Source organism: Strigops habroptila, chromosome W (assembly GCF_004027225.2).
Source record: "Strigops habroptila isolate Jane chromosome W, bStrHab1.2.pri, whole genome shotgun sequence".
NCBI lineage: Eukaryota > Metazoa > Chordata > Aves > Psittaciformes > Psittacidae > Strigops > Strigops habroptila.
Window position 1 is genome coordinate 1418674 of NC_044301.2, and position 12021 is coordinate 1430694.

The 12021-nt window shown below is 40.0% G+C and overlaps 1 protein-coding gene across 1 annotated transcript in view; it reads left to right on the plus strand.

The window, feature by feature from the left end:
- LOC115601761 (chromodomain-helicase-DNA-binding protein 1-like) overlaps positions 1 to 11690 on the plus strand; it is a 95487-nt gene extending 83797 nt beyond the window's left edge. The window contains exons 33-37 of the mRNA XM_030472143.1: positions 6310 to 6488; positions 9299 to 9395; positions 9599 to 9656; positions 10576 to 10783; positions 10982 to 11690. Coding sequence (XP_030328003.1) covers positions 6310 to 6488; positions 9299 to 9395; positions 9599 to 9656; positions 10576 to 10783; positions 10982 to 11345 — 906 coding nt within the window. The 3' untranslated portion in view covers positions 11346 to 11690. The remainder of the gene's footprint in view (positions 1 to 6309; positions 6489 to 9298; positions 9396 to 9598; positions 9657 to 10575; positions 10784 to 10981) is intronic.
- Positions 11691 to 12021: the final 331 nt, after the last annotated feature.

The window sequence follows — 12021 nt, forward strand, 5'->3', positions numbered from 1 at the left end:
GGGTGCTGAGGGAGCTGGCAGGTATTGTTGCTCTGCCGCTCTCCATCATCTTTGAGAAATCATGGAGAATGAGAGGTGCCCGATGATTGGAGGAAGGCAAATGTTACTCCCATTTTCAAAAACAGCAAGAAGGAGAACCTGGGAAACTACTGTCCAGTCAGCCTCACCTCCATCCCTGGAAAGGTGATGGGACAGGTCATTCTGGAGGTCATTACCACACATGTAGAAGAGAAGGTCATCAGGAGTAGTCAGCATGGATTCACTAAGGGTAAATCTTGCTTGACCAATCTGATAGCCTTTTATGATGATATGGTAGGATGGGTCAACGAGGGGAGAGCAGTGGATGTCATCTACCTTGACTTCAGCAAGGCTTTTGACACTGTCTCCCATAACCTCCTCATAGGCAAGCTTAGGAAATGTGGGTTAGATGAATGGACAGTGAAGTGGATCAAAAACTGGCTGAATGGCAGAGTTCACACATCAGTGTAGTAGAATCCAGTTGGAGGCCTGTAGTCATTGGTGTTCCCCAGGGATCAATACTAGGTCCAGTCTTATTCAACTTGTTTATCAACAACTTAGACAAAGGGATAGAATGTACCCTCAGCAAGTTTGCTGATGATACGAAGCTGGGGGGAGTGGTTGATACACCTGAAGGCTGTGCTGCCATTCAGTGGGACCTTGATAGGCTGGAGAATTGGGAGGAGAGAAACCTAATGAAGTTCAACAAGGGCAAGTGTATGGTACTGCACCTGGGGAGAAAGAACCCCAATTACTAGTACAGGTTGGGGGCTGACCTACTAGAGAGCAGTTCAGCTGAGAATGATCTGAGAGTATTGGTAGATGATAAGTTGACTGAGCCTGCAGTGTGCCCTTGTGGCCAGGAAGGTCAATAGTATCCTGGGGTGCATGGGGAGGAGTGTGGCCAGCAGGTTGACGGAGGTGATCCTCCCCCTCTACGCAACCCTGGTGAGGCCACATCTGGACTACTGTGTCCAGTTCTGAGCTCCTCAGTACAGGAAAGGCAAGGAGCTACTGGAGAGGGTCCAGCGGAGGGCCACAAGGATGATCAGAGGTCTGGAGCATCTTTCTTAGGAGGAGAGATTGTGAGAGCTGGGCCTGTTTTAGTCTAGAGAAGACCGAGAGGGGATCTCATTAATGCATATAAATATATGAAAGGCAGGTGCCAGAAGGATGGTGCCAGACTCTTTTCAGTGGTGCCCAATGAGAGGACGAGGAGCAATGGCCATAAACTACAACACAAAAAGTTTCACCTCAACATGAGGAAGAACTTCTCTGGGTTGAGGGTGGCAGAGCACCAGAACAGGCTGCCCAGGGGGCTTGTGGATTCTCCCTCTTTAGACATTCAAAACCCTCCTGGATGTGTTCCTGTGTAACCTGCCCTAGGTGGCCCCGCTTTGGCAGGGGGGTTGGAATAGGTGATTTCCAGAGGTCCCTTCCAACCCTAATGATTCTGTGAAAGGTATTGCCAAGCAAGTGTCTATAATTTAAAATATGCTAACTGGTTTATCTGCATTTACTATTAACATGTTTGTGTGAAAATTCAAGAATGCACATATGAAATATATCTATGGGTACATCTATGTTGTCATCACTGTTACTAATTTAGCCACAGCTAAAGTAACTTTATCGTAGATATCTCAGTTTCTGTCAGTATCTGGATAGAATTAGGGTTTATAAACTGCTCAGAGTAAGAATGCTGATCCTGTGTTGAATGCCAAGTTTAATTGTTTCAGAAAGTATCTCATCCTGGTTTCAGCTGGGATAGAGTTCATTTTCTTCCTCGTAGCTGGTACAGTGCTGTGTTTTGGCTTTAGTTTGGGAATAATGCTGATAACACACTGATGTTTTAGTTGTTGCTAAGTAGCACTTACCCTGATCAAAGACGTTTCAGTCTCTCATGCTCTGCCAATGAGGAGGGGCACAAGAAGCCCAGAGGAAGCAGAGACAGGACACCTGACCCAAACTAGCCAAAGGGATATTCCATACCACAGCACGTCATGCTCGGTATATAAATTAGGGAATGTTATCTGGAAGGGAGTGATCGCTGCTCGGGTTGGGCTGGGTATCGGTCAGTGGGTGGTGAGCAATTGTATTGTGCATCACTTGTGTTTTCTTAGCTTTCATTTCTTGTCTTTTTTTCCTATTATTATCATTATTGTTATTATTGGTATTCTTTCTATTATCACTATATTTTATTTTACTTATTAAACTGTTCTTAGCTCAACCTGCAGGTTTTCAGTTCTTTACATTCTTTACTCTTTCAGGAGAGAATATTTCAGGAGAGGGTACTTCAAAGACCCAAAAGGGTACCAATGGGCTTTTGGTATAGCTGCCTTAGAGATGGAGGAAATTAAGCAGCTGTCCACATTTCCTGGTCTCTCAGAGAACCCTTCTGTTGTGGGGTTGCTGAAGGTCGAAGAACACAACAGTGCACCGGTGGCAATATTGCACCAACCAAGACTTCCTGATTCCCATCCATAAGCTGATCCGTAGACTGGAGAGCCAAGGAGTGATCAGGAGGACCCGCTCACCCTTTAATAGCCCCATATGGCCAGTGCAAAAGTCTAATGGAGAGTGGAGACTAACAGTAGACTATCGTGGCCTGAACGAAGTCACACCACCATTGAGTGCTGCCTTACTGGACACGCTAGAACTTCAATATGAACTGGAGTCAAAGGCAGCCAAGTGGTATGCCACAAGTGATATTGCCAATTCATTTTTCTCAGTCCCTTTGGCCACATTTTGCTTTTATTTGGAGGGGCGTTCAGTACTCAGGGGGAAGCTCCAGAATATGTGCAATACCTTGTTGACATCATTGTGTGTGGTGATACAGCAGAAGTTTTTGAGAAAGAGAAGAAAATAATCCAAATGCTTCTGAAAGCCATTTTTTCTATAAAACAAAGTAAGGTCAGGGGACCTGCACAGGACATCCAGTTTTTAGGAAGAAAATGGCAAGATGGACATCATCAGATCCCAGTGGCTGTGATCAACAAAATAACAGCAATGCCTCCACCAACTAATATGAAAGAAACACAAGCTTTCTTAGGTGTTGTGGGGTTCTGGAGAATGCACATCCCAAATTACAGTCTGATTGTAAGTCCTCTCTATAACATGACCTGGAAGAAGAATGATTTCAAATGGGGCCCTGAGCAATGACAAGAGATAGTTCATGCAGTAGCCATTGGAACATTCCTGACAGTGCAAGATGTGAAATATATGCTCTGCACCACAGCTGGGGAGAATGGTCCTTTCTGGAGCTTCTGGCAGAAAGCACCAGGGGAGACTCGAGGTCAACCCCTCAGATTTTGGAGTTGGAGATACAGAGGATCTGAGGCCCGCTATATTCCAACTGAAAAAGATATACTGGCAGAATACGAAGGGGTTTGAGAAGCTTAGGAAGTGATTGGTATGGAAGCACAGCTCCTCCTGGCACCCTGGTTGCCCATACTAGGCTGGATGTTCAAAGGGAACGTCTCCTCCACACGTTTTTCAGCTGATGCTACGTGAAGTAAGTGGGTTTCACTGACGACACAAGGAGCTCGAATAGGAAATCCCAGTCGTCCAGGAATTCTAGAAGTCATCATGGACTGGCCAGAGTGCAAAGATTTTGGAATGTCACCAGAGGAGGGGGTGATGCCTGCTGAAGAGGCCCCACTGTACAACAAACTGTCAGAAAGTTAGAAGCAATATGCCTTGTTTACTGATGGGTCCTGCCGTATTGTAGGAAAATATCAGAGACAGAATGCAGCCGTATGGAGTCCCCTACGACAAGTTGCAGAAACTGCTGAAGGAGAGGGTGAATCAAGTCAGTTTGCAGAGGGGAAAGCCATCCAGCTGGCCTTGGACATTGCTGAATGAGAAAAATGGCCAGTACTTTATCTCTATAGTGACTCATGGATGGTGGCAAATGCCCTGTGGGGGTGGTTGCAGCAGTGGAAGCAGAGCAACTGGCAACCAAGAGGTAAACCCATCTGGGCTGCTGCACTGTGGCTAGATATCACTGCCCAGGTGCAGAACCTGGTGGTGAAGGTATGCCACATAGATGCTCATGTACCCAAGAGTCAGGCCACTGAGGAACACCAGAACAACCAACAGGTGGATCAGGCTGCTAAGAATGAAGTGGCTCAGGTGGATTTAGATTGGCAACATAAGGGTGAATTATTTTTAGCCCGGTGGGCCCATGACACCTCAGGCCATCAAGGCAGAGATGCAACATATAGATGGGCTTGTGATCGAGGGGTGGACTTAACAATGGACACTATTCATGAATGTGAAACGCACTGCAATTAAGCAGGCCAAGCGGTTAAAGCCTCTCTCATATGGAGGACTATGGCTAAAGTACAAATATGGGGAGGCCTGGCAGATTGACTATATCATACTCCCACCAACCCGCCAAGGCAAGCGCCATGTGCTCACCATGATGGAAGCAACCACCAGATGGCTGGAAACATATACTGTGCCCCACGCCACTGCCCAGAACACTATCCTGGGCCTAGTGAAACAAGTCTTATGGCGACACAACACCCCAGATAGAATTGAGTTAGACAAGGGGACTCATTTCCGGAACAACCTTAGAGACACTTGGGCCAAAGAGCATGGCATCGAGTGGGTATATCACATCCCCTTATCTTGCACCAGCCTCTGGGAAAATCGAACGGTACAATGGGCTGTTAAAAACTACACTGAGAGCAATGGGTGGTAGGACTTTCAAACATTGGAATACACATTTTGCAAAAGTCAACACTAGGGGATCTGCCAACAGGGCTGCCCCAGCCCAATCAAAACTTTTACGTACCGTAGAGGAGGGTAAAGTTCCTCTAGTGCATGCAAAGAATCTGCTGGGGAAAAGAGTCTGGCTTATTCCTGCCTCGGGCAAAGGCTAACCCACTTGTGGATTGCTTTTGCTCAAAGACCTGGTTGCACTTGGTGGTTAATGCGGGAGGATTGCTAAGTCTGCTGTGTACCTCAAGGGGATTTAATCTTGGGTGAAAATAGCCAGTGAACTGAACTGTATAATGCTGTATAACATTGGATATTGTCACTTCCATGGCGGCTATACACCCATTACTGCGCTGGATGCCTCGTGGCACCCATCTCCCCCTGCTCCGGATTTGAGGATCTGAACCTGACTCCCTTCTGATCACCACATTAATGAAGAATGAACTTTGACAAAACTGGACAAGTGCAGCAGTGATGGAATCAGAGCAAGCTTCAGCATGCAACATTCCAGCACCACACACCATCCCTCTTTCCTGCCCGGAAAGACTGTTATCACCGATGGAGCCCCAAATCATGGACTGAATGAACGCAGTGAACTTTCGTAGGGATGTTCCATAGACTAAGGGAATTATATCTGTGTGTGTATGTATATCTCTGTCTAAAGACAGGAAAGGTGATGGTGGGAAGTGTGAGACCTGGCATGACATGACTGGTATGGAGTAAGGGGTGGATACTGTCCTAGTTTGTGCTGCAATAAGGTTAATTTTCTTCCTAGTAGCTGGTACAGTGCTGTGTTCTGGCTTTAGTCTGAGAATAATGCTGATAACACACCGATGGTTATTGGGTTTTATGCCAATAACGCACTGCTGCTTATTGGGGTTTTTTTCCTTTCCCCTTTTAGCTTTCGATTCTCTCCCCTTGTTATTTCCATTATTATTATTATTATTGGTAGTAGTAGTATATTGTGCTTTAGTTATTGAATTGTTCTTATCTCAACCTGCAGGTTTTACATTCTTTCAGTTCTCCTTCCCATCCCGCAAAGGGAGGGGGGAAGTGGCAGGGGGTGAGCAAGCAGCTGCACAGTACTTAATTGCCAGCTGCACTTGAACCACAGCAATCTACTTAAAATATATTTAATATTCTCATACTTAATCCTTACACTGAGTTTGTATCACTTTCAATGTCCTAAAAAGTAAAATAAGTCTTGTCCTACATACTTGTGCTGAAAATTGAAGCCATGATTGTAAAACCTATTTATAGTAATTCCTTTCCCTGAGAAAATCTTTTATATTAAATTAGTGCTTTCTTAAATCTTTAATAGTTGTTACATGCAATCTAATGATTTCATATAGGAGTAAATTTTCAACTGGATTTAAATTACTACTTTTTCCAACTGTAACCTTATAGTAAAACTAAAAGAGCTGTTAGCAAAGACTTGTTTTCCATTTGGCTTACAACAGTACTGTCTTTGCCTATATAAATAGCACAGTAAGGGTGGGTCATGTTTTACAATTTTTATTATCTTTTATTTTCCTTTGAATTAATGTATTCCTTTCTTACATTTTATAGTGCAAAGAAAGAATGAGACCTGTCAAAGCAGCATTGAAACAACTGGATAGACCAGAGAAAGGCCTTTCTGAAAGGGAACAGCTGGAGCATACTAGACAGTGCCTAATAAAAATTGGGGACCACATTACTGAATGTCTAAAGGAGTACACAAATCCAGAACAAATTAAACAGTGGAGGAAGTAAGTTATTCTGTATTATTTTTCTTGAAAAAGGAAAATCCATAATAGCTTCTATTAAGCAGAATAGTTTTTAATTATTTCTCTTGTTTCTTCTTCTCCCTTTCTTGTATTTTTCTGTTGTATTAAATAAAGACTTATAAAAAGATGATTACAAATGGTTCCAGCTTTTAATGGATTCACTTTTTCATACTTGCACAGCAATGCATTTTGTCCAGTAGGTGGAGTCATCTTCTTAAAACCAAAAGCAAACAGAAAATAACTGTATTTAGAGTATATTTAATGTTTTGTGGAAAAGAGTTTTTATCGTTAAAGTATCTGGCTTTTTCAACTTTGAAGCTTGGTTTTTGGGGGGGGGTTTATTTATTCATGCTAAAAATATGCCATCATAAATTTGTGTGTTGAAGCTTGAATGATTTTGAGGTGCAGAATCTTTTATTCTTTTTAAAAATATACTCTAAAATGCAATCAGATATTTACTATGTCTTTATAAAAAAACATTTATTATAACATACTCAGAGATATATTGTTTTAAAATGAAAGAAGAGTTTTAAGTGTTCTTGTGCATTTGTGGGGTGATAACTTCAGAAAAAAAGAAGGAAAATGTTGGGTTATAAATTTATTTTGTTGGTATGTTCTTTGATTTGTAGAACATGTTAAGAACTCGCCAACAAAGTTTTAAGTTGACAAGCAGGTATTCTTTATTGCGGCGCTGGGGAACATGGGGGATAGCTCCTCCTAGCGTGTCCCGTCCGAGCATCAAACAAACTGTGATTATATCGTTGTTAATTATACATATTCATTACATTACATGCATATTTATGAAGTTACTTATCCATGGCATCATATTTCTAGATTATTCTTCCTGCATGCACGCTCTATTATGGTAGTGGTCTTTGGGACCCCTGGTGGTCGTTTCTTCATCATCTTCCTCTTCATCACCTTGTCCTTTGGCTGAACTTCAAGTTTGGAAAGTCCTGTCGTTAAGCCAACCACCACTAGTCCAGTTCTGGCTGGTCATCGTGAAACATTTACCCAAGATACTTTCTCACTGTCATCTATTACAATATCTTATTTTTCAATGTCATCTATTACAAGGCCACAAAATCTAACTGAATTTAACTCTTTACAGAAAATTTGGATTTCCTTGTCTCATTCTTAATTCACTTTGAGTTAGTTTTATGATAATGTGCACTTTAATCCTTTATGGGTACAAATCTATCCTGCACTTCCATATATGACAGTCAAATGTTTAATTTCCTTGCAGACTGTTGTTAACATAGAATATTTCTGCTGTTTGTACTTGCTTTACTTCAAAATATTAGGGTGGACTGAAATACAAAAACAATATCCATGTCTTAAAGACACCTTGGTAAACATATTTTTTTCATGTGGAAATCCATAGTAGAGCAGCTATAATATTAATTCATAATAATGCTACAATACCATACATATTAAAATATGTATATTATTAAAATATGTATTTCATCTGTCTAATAAGACATAGAATTTAGTAAAGGGTTTCATTCTGTATTTCTTATACAGATGTCATTGGCACACCATTGGCTGGTTGTGTCTAATTTTGCAAACCTCTAGGCCAAAGCTATAATGTTTCAATCATCACAGTGAAAGAGCAGATAGATGCTTCTTGAGCCTACAAACTTGAGATGTTTCTGAACTAAACACTTAGTAGTATTCTGTAGTCTTTTAAGCACTCCACCTGTAAACTTTGCTAAAAGAATTCTAGACTTTAGATCTGGCATTGTCTTTAAGGTTTTGGCTTCTTGACACTAAAAGAGTTGATTTGTTTTCATTTCTTCTTTCATAGCATAGATTAGGATCAAAGTTTTGCCAGGCTACTTCCATCCTCTTTCAGGTTTCTCATTTGGTTTCAAAAGCTTTGACCAGGCTTTGGAATTCTGTAGAAAAATCCTGGCCCTGATATCTAGGAAATGAGGAATGTAGGTCAAATTTCTTATACTGCAAGAGATTTCAAGTTTGGAAGAATCTTTACTGAGTAGTAAATACTCAAGTTTTCTGGCATATTTCAAACAATCAAAAGACTTGCACAACAAATTGAACATCATGTTTTTATGCAATTGCACAAATAATTCTATTGACAGAATACTACTTTTCATGCACTTTGCATTCTGCAGTCATTGTAATAAATATTAGAAAATGATAAATTATTAAAGGAATTAATTTCTCAAATGCTTGAAATACAGCTAAGTACTATTTGCTGTGCAGCTAGGTAATTGTCAAGGTCTGACTGAATAAAACCAAGTGTCAGAAATATTTTGTTTGTGATAAAAAATATTATTATTAAAAATATAATTATTTAGTAGCAATAGGACAGATTGGAAAAAAGGATAGAAATTAAGCAAGCATTTGGAACAGATAGTGCAGAGAGATAGTCAACACCATGGATCCAGTGGCGTCCCGAGGGTCCATAGTCTTCGGTGGTGGGTGGCCACCCCAGTGATTACCTTTGTCCCCTTTTATTATGTGTTAGGGGGAAGTACCTACTTCACATTCCTGGTTGATCGCACACAATAGACAGTGGAATGTGATCTCAGTTCCTCACACCAATAATGGATGGCAGAGTCTTATCTCAGTTCCTCACACAGCAATCTTTGAGACAATGGACAGTGGAATGTGATCTCAGTTCAGTCTCTCACAGTAATATTCTAACATACTTTATAATAATTTCAGTTTACTGAAGTACTGTTGAAATAGTTTAAGTCCATGTTCTGTTGTATAATACAATAAGAACTAATATATGGAAGAATTATAACCTCTTTCTTTTTCCTCAGAAACTTGTGGATTTTTGTCTCTAAGTTTACAGAATTTGATGCCAGAAAGCTGCACAAGCTGTATAAACACGCAATCAAAAAACGTCAAGAATCTCAGGTAACACTTTCAAACTCTCTAAATATACAAATATATATTCTAAGTTTATAATTGTTTTATTAAGTATCAATCGAGTACACTCAGTACATTTGAAGTGTATTTTACTGTATAGTAAACTAGTCTGTTTCTTAGGATATTTTCTGAAGAATTCAGATGCAACTTTGGGATTTATCAATGACAGTTTTCTTATTTGTCTCTTTTAGCAACACAGTGACCAGAATATTAGCAGCAATGTGAGTACACGTGTAATTAGAAATCCAGGTAAGAAATTTTGAGCACATTATTGTGCTGGATATCTTAAATGATGGTATGGAAAATTAAATAAGCTTAAAACTGTCTCCTAGAACTCCCATATTGCTGGCTATCATAGGGATAGGCTGACTTAGCGTAACTTCACTCGTTTGCTGATGAAATACAACTGAGCACAGACTGAACTTGGTACTTACTGGTTTTAGTAGCAAGTTATTTGGCCATTCTTTTTTTGTATTTAATTTTGAGGAGGGAGAATGGCCATCTCAACACTTCTTGGAGGTTCTATACCTTTTTGTAGCAGTTGTAATGTCACCATATCATAAGAAAGATTTTCCCTGAAGACATGGTTAGCAAACAGTTATATGGGATGTCTTTTACTGTTGACAATAATGCTGTTTTTCTATGCTCCCACACTTGCCTTCTTATAATACTTGATTTTATATCATGTTATGTAAAACCTTGAATATGTTATCATGGGTTTAAAATTAGTATAATGTATTTTAGGAATACCACTAAAAACCTTTCATCAACAAGGTGTACCTCTAAAACTGATGTTCATGTGAGGACCATCTCTCCTTAGAGAGGAACTTCCTACTATTCTGTTTAAAATTGCTCTACTAGAGCACCTGGTCTCTATTCACTGCTCATTTGGACCATGCTGATCCTCTCCAGTCTGTAAGGTGGAAAATTTTAGTTTCTCAACCCTACATATCTATATTTCTAGCTTGCTTGCCTTCTATTTACTTCTGAGGTTTCTTTCAGTTCACTCACATTAGTGCATTTGTCTTTCTATTTTTTAGATCTTGTTTCATTATAATGCCACTTTCACATTGCTTTAAATCTGACAGGTAGAAGTGCTGTTTGAATTGGTGAAGAAAAGAATTTATTGTGTATGAGACTTCCTTATAACCTCTGCTTTATTAAACAGATGTTGAAAGACTGAAAGAGAATACAAACCATGATGACAGCAGCAGGGACAGTTATTCTTCTGATAGACATTTGTCACAATACCATGATCATCATAAGGACAGGCATCAGGGAGATGCTTATAAAAGTGACTCTAGGAAAAGGTCCTATTCATCCTTCAGCAATGGAAAAGACCACAGAGACTGGGATCACTATAAACAAGACAGCAGGTAAATTGCTTCAGCAATCGTAAAATCTGTTAAGAATTCCCTTCCTAGTTTTGCAGTATGCTTGTAGTAAGTACCAAAGTACCTTTTCTGAGTAATGCAGAATTGCAAAGAAATTTCTCTAATGCAATTCTACTGAATTGACATAATTGTAGTTCTTACTATGTGTTCAGTAATACTAATATAAGTAAATCTTTTCAGATACTATAGTGATAGTAAGCATAGAAAGTTGGATGACCACAGGAGCAGAGATCACAGGTCAAACCTGGAAGGAAGTTTAAAAGACAGTCGGCCTCATTCAGATCACCGTTCCCATTCAGACCACAGGATACTTTCAGATCACCGTTCCACTTCAGAGTACAGCCATCATAAATCTTCCAGAGATTATAGGTACCACTTAGACTGGCAAATGGACCACAGAGCTTCTGGTAGTGGCCCAAAGTCACCATTAGATCAGAGGTCTCCTTATGGTTCAAGGTCTCCTTTAGGACACAGATCTCCATTTGAACACTCATCAGACCACAAAAGTACACCTGAACATACATGGAATAGCCAGAAAACATAACAAAGACTGCCATTTTCTGGATCTTCTTTTAGCCATATGCGGTAAGCTACACAGTGACTTGAAAGCCTTACGTGACTTGAAAGATATGGACTGGGTATTCTGTCAGTAGCAGTATTGTTACTTCTTTCCAGGATGCATGATCTATTATCCCAACAATTGAAAAATATTTTTGTATTTAAAGTTTATGCTGCACATGTTGTGGCACTTTTTTTTTTTTCCCCTCTTTAAGAAATGGAAAATGTTTACTTTTACTGGGACCTCAACACTGCCCTGTTCAGACTGGATCTTATAAAACTGTTTTTAGGCTGAACACAGTTCAAATTATGTTTTTAAATGAATTTTTAAACACTGACCTGTGGTCATAATTCAGGAAGGAATTAAGAGTTTGTTTTGTTTTCTTAGTAAAGAGTTCTCGAGGACTTCTGCTCACTTTCCAAAGCTATTTCTTTACATTGTACACTGCAACCACATTGCCACTTTTCATCACAAGCTGGAATATTTAAGTTCTGTACCTATAACTGTAAAATACCCAGGATTTCTCCTGTTTGTGATCAGTTGTAATAATACCTTTTTACAAAATAAAATAAATGGCGGAAAATTATTGCAAACCAATTAAATGAGCTTTCTTTTTTTTCCCTTGTTCCATTCCCTAGCAACTCAGGCCTTGTCACAAGTA